Source organism: Hyperoodon ampullatus, assembly GCF_949752795.1.
Source record: "Hyperoodon ampullatus genome assembly, chromosome: 16".
Lineage (NCBI taxonomy): Eukaryota > Metazoa > Chordata > Mammalia > Artiodactyla > Ziphiidae > Hyperoodon > Hyperoodon ampullatus.
The window spans coordinates 66,426,052-66,447,667 of NC_136929.1; the positions used below are offsets into that span (position 1 = coordinate 66,426,052).

At 39.6% G+C, this 21,616-nt stretch overlaps 1 protein-coding gene across 5 annotated transcripts in view; it reads left to right on the top strand.

The window, feature by feature from the left end:
* Window positions 1-835: 835 nt before the first annotated feature.
* The window catches only part of DCLK1 (doublecortin like kinase 1), a gene marked incomplete at both ends in the record, with an annotated part of 315,351 nt that continues 294,570 nt past the window's right edge, over window positions 836-21,616 (top strand). For all 5 annotated transcript variants that reach the window (XM_079721778.1, XM_079721779.1, XM_079721780.1 and 2 more), the window contains 2 exons: window positions 836-1,211; window positions 17,016-17,362. In XM_079721778.1, the coding sequence (XP_079577904.1) occupies window positions 836-1,211; window positions 17,016-17,362 (723 nt within the window). The remainder of the gene's footprint in view (window positions 1,212-17,015; window positions 17,363-21,616) is intronic.

A 21,616-nucleotide genomic window follows, 5' to 3' on the forward strand; every position in this document is an offset into this window, starting at 1 on the left:
CTTCCACTCCTTCTTGTTGTTCTTGTTGCTGCGCTGGTTCTCTTCTTCCTTCTCCTTTTCTGCCCCTGCCTCCTTCCCTTTCTCCTCCCTCCCCCACCTTCCTTTTTCTTCTTCTTTTTTTTAATCCACCTTATCTGAGCATTAAATATAAGTAAATGAGTTATGGTGAGTCCACTTTTTAAGTAAATTTCAATTCAATATGTGAACATGCTGGAAAATCTCTTTTAAGTTGGTAGAATCTACAGATTTTTTGCTCTTGGTCTAGCCATGGAGAGTACAAACACTAGGTAAAATGTTTACAATCTGACTCTTAAATGCTACCTGCCCTCTTTTGATTCCTGGTCCACCACCACCACCACTATATCTTGTATCTTTAGCCCTGTAGTGAAATGAAAGCTCATTTCCTACCTACCCTTGAAGTCAGGCACACCTGGGGCAGAGTTCTTGATTCAGGCATTTCTCAACTGAATTACTTGGAGAAATTTTTCTGTGCCTCAATTTCTTCATCTGTAAATCGGGTTAATAAAACTTTGAAAGGTTTGTTGTGACTGTTGGAAATAATAGCTGTTCAAAGCCTGACGTGCTAGGTGGTCAGTGCGTACAGCCGTATTCTGACAAAGCTGGGGTTGATTAATAAGCTGTTTCCACTGGGTCTGCCTCTTCTATTTCTTTGTCTTTTCTCTCCCAGCTTGACAATTCATATTAAACATATCAATTTTAGCAGTATCTCCATCAGCTGCTCTCAAGCTGAGCCTTTCAAATCAGGGTGCTAAAATAACATCATTGTATGGCTGTTTGTGTTTCTGTGCCTCCCAGGTTCAACTTTAACTCCGTCATGTCCTTCGGCAGAGACATGGAGCTGGAGCACTTCGATGAAAGGGATAAGGCGCAGAGATACAGCCGAGGGTCGCGGGTGAACGGGCTGCCCAGCCCCACGCACAGCGCCCACTGCAGCTTCTACCGAACCCGCACGCTGCAGACCCTCAGCTCCGAGAAGAAGGCCAAGAAAGTTCGTTTCTATCGAAACGGAGATCGATACTTCAAAGGGATTGTGTATGCCATCTCCCCAGACCGGTTCCGATCTTTTGAGGCCCTGCTGGCTGATTTGACCCGAACTCTGTCGGATAACGTGAATTTGCCCCAGGGGGTGAGAACAATCTACACCATTGATGGGCTCAAGAAGATTTCCAGCCTGGACCAGCTGCTGGAAGGTGAGAGCTGGGAGATACCTCCCAAGTGACCCTAGGGCATATGGCCTCGGTTCCCACAGGTCCATATTATTCTCACCATCTTCTGCTTGATCTCTAAGAGGCAGCATTCAGCCTTGTGGCTGTGATCCTTACTATTCCACATGGTGGAGAGTTCACTTGTCTGTACAGTAGTGTAAACAGAAAAAAACCCAACAAACCTAATGGTATTCGATCAGGTAGCTTATAATAATGGGCTGAGGGAAAAAGTGTCTTTATTCTACAGCATCCTCTCTCTTTTTTCTCACACCCATGCTACATTAATTTTAAAAGTCCATTTTTATATCTTTAATCACATAGTTCTTATTTATTTCTAGCTGCAAATTGAACTTTTGCTACCACATGTCTGAAAGTACTTGAACTGAAAATAACTAATAGATCATGAAATTTTTGAGTTTTAAGGAATCTTAGATAGGTATCAAACCTATTAATTTTTATCACTGGAGACTGAGGCCCCAAAATTCAGGTGACATATGTCTGTGCCTACATGGTAAGATAGTGTTGTTGCTGGACCAAAAATTAGATTTGCTGGCTATTCTTTCCAATATGATACATTTAAATTTTAAAATTGTTTTAAGGTTTGACTGATTTTAAGTTTAAAAGGATTGTTGTCTTTCTGTGGTATTTGAGGAGTTAATCTGCTCAGTTTATTTTTGTTAAGTTTAACGTAGGTTAACAGTGATTACCTATTTTAGACATTTAATGTGGAAATAGGACTATTTGGGTCCACGGATGAGGCCTGGTGTCTTGTGCAAGCAGAGTAGGTTGCCTCCTCTGGAATATACGTGTCTCAGGACTGACCCTGTTTGAACAGGGCATGAGGTCTCTAATCACCTTAGAAATCATAATTGAAGTAAAGTAACTTGGGAGAAAAATAACCGGGATTAAATTCATGCTGAGATGTAAATGAGGGTAGCTGATCCTCTTTGGAGAGTAGATTTTTCTAAGTTGAGGTCTCAAGGTCCTCATGAAATATTAGTGCAAAGCAACACGGGAAAGGAAGTTGGGAATGTGGGGAGAGCTTGATTTCACCCCGAGTTCATCTTTACTCCAGATGTATTTGCCCAGGCCCTGTAGTCTGTCTGGATCCTGGATGAATGCCATGCCCTGACTGCACACAGGCAAGCACTCTGGTCTTCCTTTGGAATCAGAGTTTGTATGTGATTCAAGGCTGAGGGCTTCTCTGTCTCTCTCCCATTTCCCTTCCCTTGATCCCTTGGCAGGGATGCCAGTCCACTCACAGTGTGACTGCACTTGAGAGGGTGTGGAGGGGTTTGGTTATGTTTATCTTGTGGGAACTCACATCTCTTTTCAATGACTCATCACCCTGCCAAGATGCCTGTAGACTTGGCCTTTTTCCTTCTCAGATGCTGGAACTTCCAGTAAATTAAAGGGGAAGAATGAACATAAAATCTTTGTGTATCAGCTTTGATTTTTGTGCCTTGTCTTTTCATGACCTTGGAAAATGCAGGATAAATAATTTGGTGAGATATTCCAAAGGATCTGGGTAAAGATCAAGTACAGAGTCAGGTGTATGAGCAGTCACCAAGCCATCCCTTTGAGGGCTGATGGTGTTGTAGGGAAAATATGCCAGGATCTCAAAGCACCTTCTAAGACATCCTGGGCTTGGCATTCTCTGGTCTAGAGTCACTTGTGCAACATCTGTGAGGGAGGAGGGTTACTTCAATCAGTCTCTCACCCAGGATCAATCTTCAGTCAGAAGTGGCAGAGATATTCCCATGATTCCCATCCGCCAAGGAGAAGGTGTGAGAGGTGGGAAATGACAGTACTTTATATCCAGGGACCAGCAAAATCATGGCATGCTCGCCACCATCTTCTTTGTCAGTTTTTTTTAGCACAAAAGAACACCTGCCCTGAGAGAGAGACTACTGTCCTGAGTGATGATGATAATGATAGCTCACAGATACTGAGCATGTGTCTTGCATGTATGAACGTTTTTCATTCTCACAGTGATCCTAGGAGGTAGGTACACAATGATCTCATAGTAAGATGAGAAAAGTGAGGCACAGTGTGGTTAAGTGATCTGCCAGAGTCGCACAGCAAGAAATAGTAGAGTTAGGATTTGAACCCAGGAGGGCTGGTACCAGCACTTGAGCTCATAACTGCTACTAATAAGATACTGAGTGGGGTATTCTTAGTGGCTTTTTAAAATTGAAGTATAGTTGATTTACAATATTGTGTTAATTTCTGGTGTACAGCAAAGTGATTAAGAGATATATATATATATTCTTAGTGGCTTTTAAATGAAATCTTATTGTATTAGCTTCTTCTTGAAAACAAATGTTTTTAACCTTGACTTAATTCCAGGAATGACAGATACTGCTCCCAGAAACACTTCACTATTTTCATTTGCCTCCAAACACCTTTCTCCTTGATCAATAAGAAGTTAACTGCAGATTGAATATTCTGATGTTAAAAAATTCCTTTTTGAAAAAAAATACCTTTTTCTGATTAAATAAATGGTAACTTCAGTAAAGTAGATAGGTTCACTTATTGGCTGCATTTAAAATTTTTTTCAGTTTAAACTTTTTTTTTTTCATTTATAACACTGACAATTCGCATGCAGCTGCACTTAGTGTTGAAATAGCTGGAAATTCATTTAGATTTGCCTCTTTGTCAATTATGTTTTTTGCTTAGTCTGATAAAATGCAAACCGTTGCTTCATATTCATCATTAGGTTCGTAGCTCCCACTTTACATACTAATTTTATGTAAACGTCAGTGCATGTTATTAGCTTCTCTTTTCCCCTTCCAATGTGATGATGTTTGCATTTTAAGTTAAATCCTTTTAGTGAGTGCTGTGACAAGTATATCTGACTTGTAATGGCTTTTTGTGAGTTTGTTCATTCTCACTTATCTCAGACTAGAAATTCTGACAATGACGTATGTGAGTTTCTTTATTTATAACGGTCTGCTGGTCACTTTCACTGTTGTATTATTATTATGCCTAAATTTGGCTTAAAAATGTTGATAAGGCTAGCTCTTGGCCTGGAGTATAACTGTATGAGTGGGGTGTGTGTGTGTGTGTGTGTATGAGTGTGGGTATATGCTTCATTGTGTGTCTATCTGTGCATGTATGTTTACATACACACATATGTACATGCATGCACTTCAGAGTAGACCATGGATGACGCTCCTAATTGTTTGCTTTTAAAATGGCCTTTATATGTTTAAAAAAAGCCATGATGCTCAACAAGGAAAGTTGAATTGCAGGCCTATTTCTGCAGGTGATTCACCTTGAGATGTGGCCTCATTTTCCCAATATTGCCTCTTTTTACCCAGTTTTACACCGTTTGTATTCCACTGTAGCTATGCAGATGTTGTGAGGATAAATGAAGGAGTAACACTTAAAACCTTTGAACCATTAGGAGAAAGATGTAATGTACATACCAAGCAGCAACTGATTGATTGGTTTTTCTCTGTGGGTTGCTCAGGTGTTAGTGATGTGTGCGGAGGACTCGGCATTCCCCTTCCCCACACTTTTAAACAGGCTTTTCTTTTCAGTGCAGTTTTAGGTTGGCAGAAAAATTGAGCAGAGGTTTCCCATATCCCCCTGCTCCCACACATGAACACCGTCTCCCACTGTCACCAGAGGGGTACGCTTGTTACAGTCAGTGAGCCGGCACCGACACGTCGTTTATCACCCCAAGTCGGTAGTTTACACGCGGGCTCATCCTTGGTGTCGTACCTTCTGTGGGTTTGGACGGAGTTCTGATGACATGTATCCAAGCCTGTGGTATCACACAGAACAGTTTCCCTGCCCTGAAAATCCTGTGTTCTTCCTCTTCATCCCACCCTGCCCCTAACCCCTGGCGTCCACTGATCCTTTTACTGTCTCAGTAACATCTTTTAACATCTTGGGTGAATGTAGGTCTGAAAGGGCCAGAGCGTTCCCTTTAAGCATTAGGATAAAAACGATGCAAGGATGCTATCTTCTGGATATACGTAAGTTAATTGGTACATGAGCTCTGCATGTATTAGAAACAAATCCCTCTCTTCCTCGGCTCCCATACATGCTGTGACCCCGCCCCCCCGGCGCACCCCCGCCCCACCATGGACACTGCCTGACTCCCAAGCCCCAGCATAAGGGCTTTTCCCAAGTCCCCATCAGAATTAACCTCTCAGGAATAAACCCAGACTTCACCCTACAGTCAGGGAATCTCTCTCCAACCATGATTTCCAGGGCCCCCAGCTCTCTTGGCAATTTTCCTTTCCCTTGACATGGTGTCATCTAGTTTTTTTCTCTAATTCACTAGTTTACTCTGTGCCTCTCTCTGCTGCATTGAGTTTTTTTTTTTTTAATTAAGTTTTGAAAAGCTATAAAACATGCCTCTCTAACATTCCCCTGCGGCCAACAGTCTACTAGTAGTTTTTTGAGTATCCACCTCCTCAGAGATACCAGTGCTTGTTAAGAAGATACATATCAGTTGCCTGTAAGTTAACATACTGTGCTCACAGTTTGGCACCTTGCTTTGTGCACTTAACGATATAGCATAACACAAGTCTAGAACCACTGTGATCTTTTTCCTGACTTCAGAGTAACCCTTTTTACAAATGTACCATTTTTTATTTAACCAGTCTTTTATTGATGGGCCTTTAGGTTGTGTCCAATCCTTTGTTATTAGAAACAGTTTTGCAGGGAATATCCTTGAATGTTACGTTTTCCACTCATGTAGGAGAATATGCATAGGATCAATTCCTAGAAGTAATATTGCTGGATAGAGAGGTACAAGCATTGAATTTTTAAGAGCCATTGCAAAATTTCCCTCCATAGAAGTGGTACCAGTTTGTACTCCCCATTAGTAATATATGAGAATGGCTGTTTTTCTACAAGACAATGTTTTACCAAATGTTTTGTCATTTGCCGATCTGTTAAGGAAAGAAAAGCATTTATCCTCTTATAGTTTTAATTTTCATGTTCCCATATGTATTGTCTCTTCATAGCTTTTGACCATTTTTCTACCAGGTGGGGGTCTTTTTTTGGTTGACTTATAGGATTTTTTTTTCTTTTAAATATATTAGCCCTTTGTGATACTGATTTCAAGTATTTTTTTCCAGATTGTCCTTAGTGATTTTGTTTATTGTGGGGTTTTTTTGCCAGATTTAACAAAATTATATAATCAAATGAATCAGTCTTTTCATTTATGGCTTGATTTTCATGCCCCTTGGGTCCTCTGTACTCTGAGATTATAAATTGTTGCTCTTATTTTCTTCTAGTGTTTTTATGTTTTCATTAAAAAATATTCTAATGAAAGTCATATTAGTATAATATTTGAGGAAAGGATTCAGTTCTCTTTTTTCCAGGCTACCTGCCTCATTTTTTTTTTTTTTTTTTTTTTGCGGCACGTGGGCCTCTCACTGTTGTGGCCTCTCCCATTGCGGAGCACAGGCTCCAGACCACAGGCTCAATGGCCATGGCTCATGGGCCTAGCCGCTCCGCGGCATGTGGGATCTTCCCGGACCAGGGCACGAACCCGTGTCCCCTGCATCGGCACGTGGACTCTCAACCACTGTGCCACCAGGGAAGCCCCTGCCTCATTTTTAAAGGTTTTTATTTTGAAATTAATTTGTACTTAATAGAAGTGTCACAAAGATAGAAAGTTCCCATATACTCTTGACCCAGATTCTCATGAGGGAATGACTTACACAGCTGTGGTATTAATTATCAAAAGTAAAAACTAACTTGAGAACAATACCAGCAACTAAACTATGGGTTTTATTTTGCTTTCACCAGTTTCTCCACCAGTGGCCTTTTTTTCTGTTCCAGAATCACACATTGCATTTAGCTGTCCTGTCTCCTTCATCTCCTCCAAGCTGTGACAGTTCTTGAATCTCTCTTTGTCTTTAATGACTTGACAGTTGGAAGAGTGCTGGTCAGTTATTTTGTAGCATGTCCCCCAACTTGGTTTAACCCGGTGATTAGGTTGAAGTTATGTATTTGTGGCAAGGATTCCACAGAAATGAGGTTGCATCCTTCTCAGGGCATCATTTCAGGAGTATATGCTCTTGCCATGTCTGGTTGCTGGTGAGGTTAACTGTGACCCATTTAACCAAGGAGGTGTCTGCCAGTTATCTTCACTCTAAAGTTACTCTTTCCCCCTCTGTAATTAATACATATTTTGAGGAGGAACTTTGTGCCTATGTAAGTAACTTTCACCCATGAATTTTGGCATTTCTTGCTGGATTTTGCCTGTACCAGTGATTAGGAGGGTGTTCAAAGGGTGATTTTCTGTTTTCCTCGTTACTTGCCTCACCTTTATACACAGGTCCCTTCACTTTCCTGTCTTTGGATCATCTACTGTGACGTCATCAACTCCATTATTTTAACCACTCTTTTAAGGCCAGTTAGTCCCAGATCAGGCCTTTCTTCAGCGCTCCAGCCACCTGGATATATTCACCCTGTACTCTAATCCTGAGTCATTTCATCTCAGCGTGTGTAGATGTGAACCCATTCTCTTAGGCTATCCCGAATTTAATCCTCTTCTCATCTTCTGCATCTTGTTAAATGGTGTCACCATCGAATTCAACATCACCTTTGGCTTCCCCTTCTCTTCATCCCGCAAATCCAAGCTGTCACAACTTACTGTTGATTCTGCTTAAGACATTTCTTCAGTTTGTTTGCTCCTTTTCACCACCATTATTATAGTTTTCAAGTCCTCAATACTGTTTTAAAAGTATTACTTTTTTATTAACCATTTATTAATGGAAGTATATTAATTTACAGTGTTGTGTTACTTTCAGGCACAGCAAAGTGATTCAGTTATACACACATACATATCTATTCTTTTTCAGATTTTTTTCCATTATAGGTTACTGTGAGAAATTGAATATAGTTCCCCGTGCTATACAGCAGGTCCTTGTTATTTATATCTATTTAATATGTACTAGTGTGTATATGTTAATTCCAAACTCCTGGTTTATCTCACACCCCCCCGCAACTCCCGCTGTCCCTTTTGGTAATCATAAGTTTATTTTCTATGTCTGTGGGTCGATTTCTGTTTTGCAGATAAGTTCCTTTGTGTCATTTTTTTAGATTCCACATATAAGAGATATTATATGATATTTGTCTTTCTCTGTCTGACTTCACTTAATATGATAATCTCTAGGTCCATCCATGTTGCCGCAGCTGGCATTATTTCATTCTTTTTTATGGCTGAGTATATATATTCCATTGTATATATGTACCACATCATCTTTATCCATTTTTTTTTTTAGCCGAAGGAGTGGCACATTTTTATACAGTGAGCATTATAGAAAATTTTGAAAGATGCAAAACGTCTAAAAAAATTAAATCATGACCCCTCATATCCCTGCCCCTTGACTGTTCTCATCTCTTCCCTGTACTGTTGTAATAGTCTCCTAAGCTGAAACTATACCTTCGTTTTCCTTTTTCAGCTTGTTTTCTCTTTTCTTTTTATAGAACCTGTATTTGCCCCTGCTTTCCATTCCCATTACAGCGTCTCTTAGATGAGGTCCTTTAGGACACCTGTCCTGTACAGTGGGCTTCAAACCAGTTTTCCTGCACAGGGACCAGGCCACCGACAAAGCATCGCATACGGCACTTGTGCTTCACCGCGGCCCTCCCGCGAGCATAGAGGACGCAGCCCCCAGTCTTTATCGTGTTTCTCTCGTGGTCCTGCCCCTTCCTTCTGTTCTGGCTTGTCTCCCGTTACCCACTGATACTGGGCTCAGCTGCTCTCTTTCCTTGTGTTTCCCCACCTCGGGGCCTCCTTGTCTCTGGGAGGAGGGTAAGATGGGTGTTCTCCTGAGGGTGCACCATGGCATCATGCTGCAGTCCTGGCTCCGCAGGCCGACCCGCCGCAACTGAATGCTGCTTCCACCTCTCCTGGCTGGGTGGCGCTGAGCAAGCTCCCTAGCTCCTCGTGGGTCAGTGTGCTCTGGGAGGAGAGGTCTGTTAGTTCTTAGCTCACAGTATCGCGGTGAGGATTACAGGTAGCATGGCATGGGTTACAACAAGATCTACTGATGGCAAACATTAAGTTAACCTCTTCTGCCAATAGCATCTCCAGTCTCGTCCCTTCAACCTACTGAACAAGTCGCCCACAATCTAAACGGTTCTCGCCTTTGTCTTGCTTACCTCTCAACCCAGGGCTCTTCTACCATGAGAAATATCTGCATTTGCTGTCTCTACTTCCTCAACTTCCAATCATACATCAGCCGCTTGATTAGCATCATTACACTGTAATATATTTTACATCAGTATCTCTGGAAGTCAGGAGCCATTGATGTCCTCACTGTCTATCATGGTAGTAGCAAGGACTCAATAAATATCACTGGAAGAAAGAGGAAAGAGAGAATGAATGGATAAATGAATGAACGAAAGCAGTCTGACATCATTATCCAACTGAAGTGGCTGTTACGAGGCCACATGTGGCCTCCTAATGGCCAGGCCGCTGATTTCTTAGGAAACCTTATCTTTGCTGCTGTTCCTGGCGCCTCGGATGGTGATGTCTGGGTCTTTCCCAGCCAGGTACTCACCACCCCTCGGTTTCCATGGCTCCAGGCACCTGGTTTCTCTCAGTTCCCTTCAGTGGCACCTCCATCTCTGGGCACCCTCAGTACTGCTGTTGCCCTGGATTTCATCCTGTCCAGCTGGGTGGGGTCTCTCTGAGCATTTTCTTCAGTTCACGTAGCTGCAGCTAGCCCATGCCTCTCCTTCCCATACCCCAGACCCATATTTTCTAACTGCTTGCTGGAAAATATCCAACTGGTTGGCTCCTAGGAACTTCAAATTCACTATGTGCACAACCAAATTCATTTTCTTCCTTACCGTCTAATCCAAATATGTTTCCCTTCTCATTTGTTCTATTGTGGTATATGGGAAGTTGGCCAAAACAGGTTTCAGTGCCATCATTTCAGTGTTGTCATTGACTCTATTGCCATGAGCCCTGCATCCAGTCAATTGCCAGTTCTTCAATCCAGCCAGTTGATTCTGTTAAGTACTCCTCAGAGCAGCCGTTTCTCTCTGTTCCTAATGCGGAGGTGTGAGCTTTTGTTCTTCAGCTCCTCTCCTGGTCTGTTAGAATAGCTTTCTAAGTAGCTTCCTGACCTCTGTCTCCCCGTGTTCTACCTTCAGCCCTGCCTTCACACTACAGCCAGTGTGGTCTTTCTGAAACCTGGGTCTGGTCATGCATAAACACTTTGACCTTGTTGCCTACTGCAGTCTTACTCTTAACTTGTTTGTCCCTGGAACCGTTTTTATTTTTTGAGAAAGACATATTAATATCAATCAGACTATCCCTTTACTGTACTGTTCAGTAGCACATATTAGTGTTTTATTTTTATCTGAAATGCTGTCCTCTTCTAATGAAAATCTGACCCTCACTTCCAGGGCCAGCATGAATTCCATTTTTTCTTCATTGATCACGCAGTGGGAAGTGGGAAATGACTTTTTTTTCTCTTCTGAATTAGGATTGCTGGGACCACTTATTTACCAATTATCACTTATCTTGTGGTGGAATCTTTTCATAAACACATCTTTCTTTCTAAATTCTTTGAAGACAAGGTCAAAGGATTAGGATTAGGATTCTTTTCAGGTGTTATACCCGTTACCGAGAATTTAGGAGGTTGCTTAAAATTTTTAGATTTCATGGCTAATTATGTTTGTACTTGTTGCAATGTTGTTATTTATTGCTCCGTTATTAGGAAACATTTTTAGCAATGAGAATAAATATTTTCCTGGCTCCAAATACAGTTTGCCATGTTGCTTTCCGAAAGGGTTGATAGCAATTTATAGTATCCCTAGTGGCACTTTCTATTTCTATTTTATTTTGTTTTTATCCTTTGTCACATATTTTAGTCCCTTGTATTTTTGTAAATTATAATAGGCTTTGTACATTATATTAACCCACTGTTGTATTATAGGTCGTCAGTCTGTTTTCCCCTTCTTATTTTAGTTTCTCTAGTTTTCAGTTATATCAGTTTTGAATTAAAAAAAAATTGAATCCTTCAATTTTTTATGTTATTTTTCTGTTGCTTTAAATTTGAGAAGTTGACATTTTCCATAGACCTAAAATACACATTCACATTTTATTTTCAGTAAGCTTATTTTTATGTACTATTATATAATGAAAGACTTCTATGGAAAAATGATCCATAAGTGCCTTTGGGAATCCTTTTTCTTGCCTTTGATAGCACTATCAAAATCGTCTTCTTAAACCAGCACCTTCCAGGTAGATTATGAAATGTTGCTGTGTATACTGAGATAGGCTCATAAAATATAATATCCAGAAGGCAGTTTATAACATTTTATTCCATAAATAATATCTTTCATGTAATTTAACTCAGTTCAGTTTCAGAGATTTAAATATATATTTGAATCTTTCCCAGCTTTTACTGACAACTCACAATAGTGAATTTTAATTTCCAGAGTTTTCAATAAGAAAGTCTTTACTCTGGAAAAATGAGATATATTACACAAAGCCCTCACTTAAGACACTTTTGAATATGCCACATTTGGAACTTAAAGGAATCCTATAGGTGGTGGGCAAGCAGCTTTAATAATGTGAAGAATGGAGATTAGGTCATTTTCAGACCGAGGTCAAGTGATGTCACAGCTGGAATTTACATGTCTCCACCCTTAGCCAATGAAAAACCTCTAGCAATGAGGTAAAACAGGGCAGACGTCTAGTATCTTCTAATATGAGATCTCGTGGAGGAATGCCTTCCTAGCTGACTCCACAGGCCTGGTCACCCAGGGAGCTGGTACCATATTACTGGAAGTTGTCCAGAGTGACTAAGAGAATTTCTTTTACGTGCAAATTCTCTAATTTCTTAATGGGAGCCCGTGGCCAAGTGACATTAACTTTGCAGATTTTTTTACTAATAAACTTTGTTAGAGAAAATTTATTCCCATACTTTAAAGAATAACAGAAAATCTAATAATTTAAAAATGCATATGTGATTTTTTGGGAAAAAAACAAGGACTCTTCGGTAGCTCTAAAATAATCTAATATGCTTACACCGAAATTATTCTATTTTCAAAAGTCCCCCAAATACTTAAGCCTTGCAGGGAAAAGTTACTATATTCTGATATTTTGGGAGGTATTGATTGGATCCAGACATAATTTCATCCTTCATTTTCTTACCTTCTTTTTTTGTTTTTTGTTTTTGTTTTGTTTTAACTGTTGTTTTCTCTCTTTGCTTCACGCAAGTATTAGTTTTTTGGCTTTTGTAAATGCCACAGCAATTCAGACAGATGCTGCTTCTGCAGTTCCTGCTATTTGTTGGAGCGTCTTAGGTACCTAGAGTATTACATTTCAAATTAAGGGTCAGTCTTAACATAAAAATTTTTGGGTCTAATAAACTAGAACAAAACTGACAGTATGATAACCAACGAGCAAGTCATTATGTTTAGTAATTTCCAGCTCCACCTCCAAGTAGATTTTTATGCCATTTCCTTTAAACCATCTATGATCTTTGCCATCTTGCCATCCTTGTCTAATTTCACCTATAGTAAATAATCCAAAAGTTTCAAAGCACATTTTGGGCTATTTTGCTCAAATATACTTTGATTTAGATAAATTAACTTTTATTTCACTGTAGTAGTAGAAATTATACCAAGAAACTCTGGGATGGCTTAGTGTGTAGAGGAAGCATGTTATGGTAATGAGAAGTTTTACTTTACCTTGCTATTTAATTTAATTAAATTAATTAATTTTTTTAATTGAAGTATAGTTGATTTGTAATTTTGTGTTAGTTTCAGGTGTACAGCAAAGTGATTCAGTTATACATACATATATATCTATTCTTTTTCAGATTCTTTTCCCTTATAGGCTATTAGAGAATATTGAGTATAGTTCTCTGTGCTATACAGTATAGGTCCTTGTTGGTTATCTGTTTTATGTATAGCAGTGTTTATATGTTAATCTCAAGGTCCTAATTTATCCCTCCCAACCCCTTTCCCCTTTGGTAACAGCAGGCTTTTTTTTTGTGTCTGTGGGTTTATTTCTGTTTTGTATATAAGTTCATTTGTACCATTTTTTTTTAGATTCCACATGTAAGTGATAGCATATTTGTCTTTGTCTGGCTTACTTGCTATGATAATCTCTAGGCCCATCCATGTTGCTACAAATGACTTTATCATTCTTTTTTATGGCTGAGTAATATTCCATTACATAAATATACCACATCTTCTTTATCCATTCCTCTGTTGTTGGACATTTAGGTTGCTTCCATGTCTTGGCTATTCTAAATAGTGCTGCAATGCACATTGGGGTGTATGCATCCCACTCCTGGGCATATATTCGGGGAAAACCATAATTCAAAAAGATGCATACACCCCAATATCTTGCTATTTTTGAATGGCCTTTAACACACATACCTCATGTCAGGTCTTGAACAAAACCTATTGATGATTCCCTAGTCAAGAATATAGCCTATCTCTTAACTCTCTGCCCAGTTAAGGAAGAGATTAAACCCTGGCTATCCAGAGCTATTTGACCAAATCAAGGCTATGTACTTTTCCCATTCAGAACAATTACATTTGTTAATTTACAATTATCAATGATATTAACACATTAACCAAAAAGCTAATTTTTACAAGATCAGAAAACACAATCAGCTTTAACTGCGTTATGACAGAGGCTGCGTCTCTTGTGATGGGAAGAAGTTCGGAATTATGATTAAAATAAAAGTAGTCAAAATGAGGGTCAAGTAGATTTAATGCAAATATATTTTTACAACTTAATAGAAGCTTATTAACATATGGAAACCCATCTTGGCTTTTCCTGAATTCCTGAATAGTGTAATAGATTCTAAATGACAGCACTGGATGGTGTGTGATCTTGGATTTGGTGGCCACTCCTTTCTCTCACTTTAGTGTCACTTTCCTGTTAACACAATATCATCTTTGATGGGAGTCTCACACCCTTTCCCAAGATTTTATTCCAGTCTTTGAATTCGATAAACGAGGCAGAGAAGTTTCAAAGTGATAGCACTGATAAAACACAAGTTTCCTCTCACTGCTGTTGCTTGAACCAAGCCTGCATTATCTTCTCAAAGTTGTCATGCTTTCAGAAATTTTCAATGTGCTTTGTCTAAGAAGATGTAAAAAAAAAAAAAAAGTGTTTATTTTCTCTTTCAACAAACCCATTCCATACTGTTATGTGAATACTTGAAAATTCCTCCCTTTTAAAATTATTTTTTATTCCTAAAGTTAAAAATTTTCCTTTTTGAAGTGTAAACCACTCCATGTTTTTGTTTTGATTTAAGTTATTATCTTAGTATATAATCTTCCAAATAATGAGACAGTGGCATATCTCCAATGAGCACAGAATTCTGACAAAGTCTGGTTTTGTCAGCTAAGGCCTATGTGTCTTGTTGGGGGAAGCTTGGGGCATCCTCACATTGTGATGGATCCCAAGTTGAGTGGATCTGTGGTCTACTGGTAACCATAGAAACAGTGAACACTTTACAGCGTTAATACCTGTTTACTGCACAATTAGTGCAATGCATCCTCTGGTGATTTTCACTTGCGTAGCAGTTTTGCATTTGAGATCACTTTGACCTTTTCTATCTAATTTGATGGTCACAAAAAACTGGTGAGATGAAAGTGGCCACTGGCATAGCCTTCATCTGACAGGTGAATAAACTACCACTGAGAAGAGTAAGGGACGTGCCCAAGTCACATGCTGAGAGGCCAGGTCTTGAGCCCAGAGTTCCAGTTCCCTTCCCACCATGACATTTACACTGTCTCTCCACCAAGCCTTCAGAAACACCGCTCTTGTTGCAGCCCCCATGGATGTGTTGATATCCACATAGATCTTGAGAAAAGCATAGTTGGGACCAGTAGTAACTGCTAAATGACTAGGAAGGGGGTTTCCTAAACTGGTAAACGTCCCCTAGTCTTACTATTTGTACCACTTCTAGTGAGACATAATGCATAAACACACATTGGAATATGTTTTAAAAACATTGGCAAAGTAAAAGTTTGATAACATGTATAATTGTGCTTTTCTATTTTTGAAACCCTGGTTCAGTTATTTTTATGTGAATACCTATTCCATGGCCTTGGATATTTGCACTATTAATTTAAAAATAGGACAAGGATTTAGATAAAAGTAAATGGGCTGTGTAGGATTAGTCCTAGGTTACTTTACCTGCAATTATGAAGACTTTTTAGCATTTTTACCTATTCCCCGTTATAAAGACTTACTAACACAGAAAAAAGCCATTATGAGATCTTTAATTTCAAAATGCTTTGACCTAAGTTTATGAAATGTATATGCAGGATTAATCATTTTATAATGACTAATGGTACATGTGTTACCTTCTTTTTTATGTGATACATATCTATTTAATAGTCTGAATATCCATAATTCTTTTATTCATTCGACAAACATTGGGTACCCCGAGGTGCCAGGCACTGGTCTGTCCTGTGTGCTGGGCATATATCAGAGAACAAGGCAGTAGAAGACCCTGCAAAAAAAAAATAGTTTGAGTATCTTCATTAAATGATTCTCTGTTAAGGAATCATTTTTAATAAAAAATATAATTTTGTATATTTTCTTTTTTTCAGCTTTATTGGATTATAATTGACAAATAAAATTGTAAGATAAAGTGTACCTCATGACGATTTTACGTATATATATATGAAGGATTCCTCTTATCTAGCTGACACATTCGTCAACTCAAATATTTTTATTTTTTTTTCCTTTTTTTCTTTAGTGAGAACATTCAAGTTCTATTCTCCTAGAGAATTTCAATTATACTATGTTGAAATATATATCAAATATACAGTGTTATCAACTGTAGTCACCATGCTGTACATTAGATCCTCAGCTCTTTTTCATCTTATATAGTTATATTTATTTAATTAATTTATTTATTTATTTATTTATTTTTGGTACGCGGGCCTCTCACTTTTGTGGCCTCTCCCGTTGCGGAGCACGGGCTCCAGGCGCGCAGGCTCAGCAGCCATGGCTCACGGGCCCAGCCGCTCTGCGGCATGTGGGATCCTCCCAGACCAGGGCACGAACCCGCGTCCCCTGCATCGGCAGGCGGACTCTCAACCACTGCGCCACCAGGGAAGCCCAGTTATATTTATTTTAAAGTCAGTTTATGAAGTTTGTAAGTTGACAACTCTCAAAACTTTTTGTCTATAAACAAGTGTGACGTGTGTGGATCACTGTGCTTGGCCCTGTGAAGAAGGAAGAAAAGGAAAGGAGTTATTCTCCTTGTTTTTGGAATTTTACTTGACTTTACAAAATGTTAAACAAACACTCCCATCAAAAAAAAAAATTACACAGCTATTTTTAGAAGCTGTTTTCTGATCCATTTTCAGTTTTTAAATTATCTCAGGTGGCAAATGTAGGTGCCTCCGATTTTGAAGTTTTCTGCAAATATAAATATAACTAAATCCTCCCAAATAGTTTCTATTTTGAATTCAATTTCATATCTCTCTGAGGGCTATTCAATATCGGGATTTCTATCACCAAACCGAAGATGAAGAAAGGGAAGAATGATGATTTTTTTTTCCCCCAGAATACCAATCTGTTGCTGACAGAGCCAGATTAGAAGTCAAAAATCTGGAAATCAACTGTACTCCAATAGAAATTTTTAAAAAAAGAAGGCAGAATTCTTTTTCATTAATTATTAATCATACCCCCATTGTTTAAAAAGTCACAAGTAGTGCTTGCTTCTAAGTAGAAAAGGAAAATTCAGAGAGTAAGAGAAAGGAATTGAATTTACCCGAGTGTAAATTTAAATATGCTTCTTTCCTCCTTAGGGGAGAGTTATGTGTGTGGCTCAATAGAGCCCTTCAAGAAGCTGGAGTACACCAAGAACGTGAACCCCAACTGGTCCGTGAACGTCAAGACCACCTCTGCTTCGCGGGCGGTGTCCTCGCTGGCCACCGCCAAAGGGAGCCCTTCGGAGGTGCGGGAGAATAAGGATTTCATTCGACCCAAGCTGGTCACCATCATCAGAAGTGGAGTGAAGCCGCGGAAAGCTGTCAGGATTCTGCTGAACAAGAAGACGGCTCACTCCTTTGAACAGGTTCTCACTGACATCACCGATGCCATCAAGCTGGACTCGGGAGTGGTGAAACGCCTCTACACCCTGGATGGGAAGCAGGTAAGGGAGCTTACCTGCTGTGACCTTGACTTTACGGGCAAGAACCAGGGAGTTGGGGGATTTATGCAGCATATGGTGGGGACCTGAAACATACATTTTACTGATGTTGAGGGACTTGGGTCGTTTAGTCAATGCATACATAGCTGTTGCCCTCAAACCAGTTCAAGGATAGAGTTAGCACAGGATTAACCACTGAAATCAAGTACAAATATAGACCTATGAAGCTTAAATGATTAGTCAGAGATTTCTACTTTTCCAGTCATTAATTGCTTAACATAATGGTGCCTTTTTCAGCCATCTATTTTAAATTTGTTTATATAGTAATGTCTTATCACCTTAGTAGTCTCATCACCTTATAGTAATGTCTCATCACCAGCAGGACCGAGGTGTAGAGGTAGACTCTGACCAGTAGAGAAAAATCTGAGTCCTTTCTTTGACCTAAATAATATTTCATAGTTTTATGTCTCAGTAATGTTCACTAGTGAGATTTATTTACATTTTATAGATTTTTATGTACATATCTAAGGAATGAAATATTTCCATCTGGGTGGCTTTTAAGAGGCATATTTCTAGAATATTATACATCTTGTACTGAAAACATAATTTCAGAATTACAATGAAAAGGTTTTCCTTTGCTGTGGAATGCACATCAGTCAATTTGGGTGAGTGGACCTTTTAATGTGCATTGCTCAGATGAACTTAAAGGAAGTCTTGTGTGGACTTTTGCAAAGATTTGACAGAACCCTGATGGTGAGCTGAATAAAAGAACACTGATATATGGACAGAGAAATTTGCTGGTCATTCAGAGTTCACTAGTGTCTTTTTGTTTCAGATTATAGTTTTTAGTACACTATCTTTGTTTGAAATTTTGTTTTTAACATGGATCTGTCCACTTTTTATAAATTATTTTGAGGGATAATTTGAATGATTTGTATATAGTGTACATATTACAAATCAAAACTAGATTCATAAATTAAAAGATTGATCTTATTATATAGAAGACTCATCCAGGTGCTTGAAGGCTAACACATGCAAACTTTATGAATTAGAAATAGATGCAAATACTAGAGAGTGTTAGTAATGAAAACAATAGGGATGAATTCCTCCCCTGGGAATCCATTCAAATGCTCTAAATTATAAAATTCATTAGGAGAAAAAGGAAGATCTGCCAGTTCATTTATATTCACCTACCTTCTGCTTGTCTCATAAAACTTCCCCTAAGTGCCATGTGGATAAGGATTCTTAGGAAATTTCCAGTCTTCTAGATCTAAGAGTGTGTAGCCTGAATGTCACCAATATATCAGTGATGAAAAAGTCCATGGCTGCCTTGTGAATTACAGCAGCAATAAGATGGCAAGGTTCACATTTAAACACTTAAGCCCTTCAGTGGTTCCCTTTGTAATGAACTACTCAACCACCTTGTAGTTCTACATGTTTGTGATTTTTCTCAAGATGGGATTTCACGTGTTTTCATAAAAAGTAAAATTTACAACAAAGAATATGCATTGATAAATGTTCCTCCTCCCACCTTGCTTCAGAATTTTGGGGTTCCAAATTGCTACACACTGAATAAAAAAATTGGCTTTAATTATGTAAGCTAAATTGCCATCAACTGATCATTTGTTTATTCCAAGAATGAATTCCTAGAATAGATATTATGATGTTGTCAATGGTTTTCGTCTTTTTAGGAATTTATCTAGTGTCTGTATTTTATAATGGCTGTTTTTGTTTATGAACCAAATTTAGGTCCAGTCACCTGATGTGAAGCAAAGCCAATCTACTGACATTAGGTTGTGATGAAGGAAGGTGTAGCACTTATTGCAGGGCCAAGCAAGGAGAACGGGCAGCTCATGCTCGAAAGACCTGAACTCCCTCATGGCTTTTAGGGAAGTGTTTTTAAAGGCAAGGTGAGGGAGAAGGTCTCAGGGTGCATGATCAGCTCATGTACATACCTCTGATTGGTTGGTGGTGAGGTAACAGGGCTGTATTTTGGGAACTAACATCAACAACCTTCTGGTTCCAACTGGTCTGGGGTCTATGTGCTGGTGGTCAGCATGCAGTTAACTTCTTCAACCTGATGGGGGTTTTAGTATCTGCAAAACAACTCAAGGATATGGCTCAGGTCATTACCTATAGCTCTTGAGGAGGGACTAAAGGTCCGTGACGTTGTTTTATGGCTAAATTATTGTTATTTTGTTGTTATTTTGTCTTGCTTGATTTTCTTCCTTTGTGTTTTCTCATTTCTCTGATTAAATTCCCTTTGGAACTTGCAGAAGGCCTAGGAGGCTAAAGCTGTTCTAAAAACAAGAGTCAGGGGACACAGGGGTCTGTCCCCAAAAGGCCCTGCAGGGTCCTTCTTGGTTTCATGTTTGTTGTGGTTTACATGTAAATAATGCAAAGTAATGGAAAAGAATCCAAGGTTTAATGTCAAACGGCCAGGATTCAAATCTTGGCTCAGCCACAGGTTTTTTACATTTTTAGCAAATCACTTAACTGAGTCTGACTCTACTCATAAGAAAAACATGGATGAAATGATCACCACTATTTCACAGGGTGCCTGTGGGAGCAATTCTGATAAATAAGTGAAAGCAATTTGGAACTATAGTAATAACGACCGTAGCTTTATTGAGCATTATTCTGAATGTTTTGCATGTAGTAGCTTGTTTAATCCTAACAGCTCAGTTATTATCCCCACTTAACAGATGAGGGTATTAAGACACAGAACTTGTTAATAAAAAAACATGTCCAAGGCCACACAGTTATAAACGGCAGAGTTGGAATTGGAACCAGTCTCTCTCTAGAGCTTGTGGTCATGACCACTGTATACAGCAGATTATAGTAAAACACCAAAGAGATGCAAATGTATGGAAAAAGAATTTTCGAGTCAGTAATTTGTACAAGGAATATTATCTGAAGGTTTTCTGCCATGAGTTTTTCCCCTGCAGTCATCCCGCTAACTATTGTATTCAGCTGTTTTCTCGTGGAGCTGATTCAGGTTGCCTTCGTGGCATTGCCTCGATTGTGGCATATTCTCTTCATAGCAGGAGTGGTGAAAAGCTGCAGAGGAACTGGATGGTAAAGTAGAAAGAATATAGAGACTTTCTGCTTGATTCCTTCCTCATGGACCCCGCGAGTCTTTAGAATCATTTCTGTTCAAAAGAGAAATCTGCCCCCATAAGCCATTTGTGAGAGCGATTCTTTGACAGCTTGGGCTGTGACCAAGGCTTGCTAAGCCTCTGAGAAAAAATCACTTCCCTCCAAGCCCTCCTGTTACGTGACGCTCTGCCATAGGAGGGTGGCACCCTGTGCTGCCACCATCTTACCCAGCCCATTGTGGCATCAGGGTCCACGTGCTGTCCACAGGACATCACCATTAAGATCCCGTGCCTGCCTCTTTTTTTTTTAATAGTATAACTGAGCCCTTGTATTAAAATCCAAAGTCCAATAAAGCTTTTAAAGGTAATTTTTTGTATTGAGGAAATAGAATTGTTTAAATAATTAATAGTTTGAGTGCTTTGGATGAATGGGTAGAGAGGAAGCTATACAAGCAGGAATGGCTTTTCAGATTGCCTTTGGGCAGCCTGCAGATGTATCCATGGGAAGGAAACTGGTGACTCTGGGATTTCTGACAGTGGAACAGTGCAAGCCCGTGCCGGCTGTTACATGTGGTACCCAGAGGTGGGGGCTGGAGGACGTGGACCACGTGCCCTTATCACTTGTCCTCCTTGCTCATCGGCCTATTGGCTTTGCTTTAAGCCCTAACCTATGAGGTCATTATACAGCGCTTTTTTGAGGTGTTTCGACTGAGATGAGGAAATCAACATATTGGAAGTGCTGCACCATATAGGAGACATTTTGCAGGAACATGCAGTTTCCCTGGATGGCCGTTGTGGTTCATGAGCAGGCTGTTTGTGAGTGAACCTTTTCTAATTATTTCAACTCCATTCTTTATCCAGTGGCATTGAAGCTTCGGTTAAAGGTTCCCGCAGCCTTGCTGCGCCCCGTCACACCTGTCGGGGGCCTCTGCTCACCAGGTGATCAGGCACTTTTGCCGGCATGCTTAGGAGGTCAAGGCTCTTGCGTCTTATTTTCAGTGATGCGTTATTTATCTGGGCACTGATTAAGGGCCCCCAAAGACGGACAGAGGGCATTTTCTAGTTAAAGGTTAAAATCATATCCCCTTTCTCCATGTTCAGGGGTGGCTCTGCAGGGTGTGAGAGTCTTTTCCTCTTGTCCCAGTCCAGGCTCTGGGTG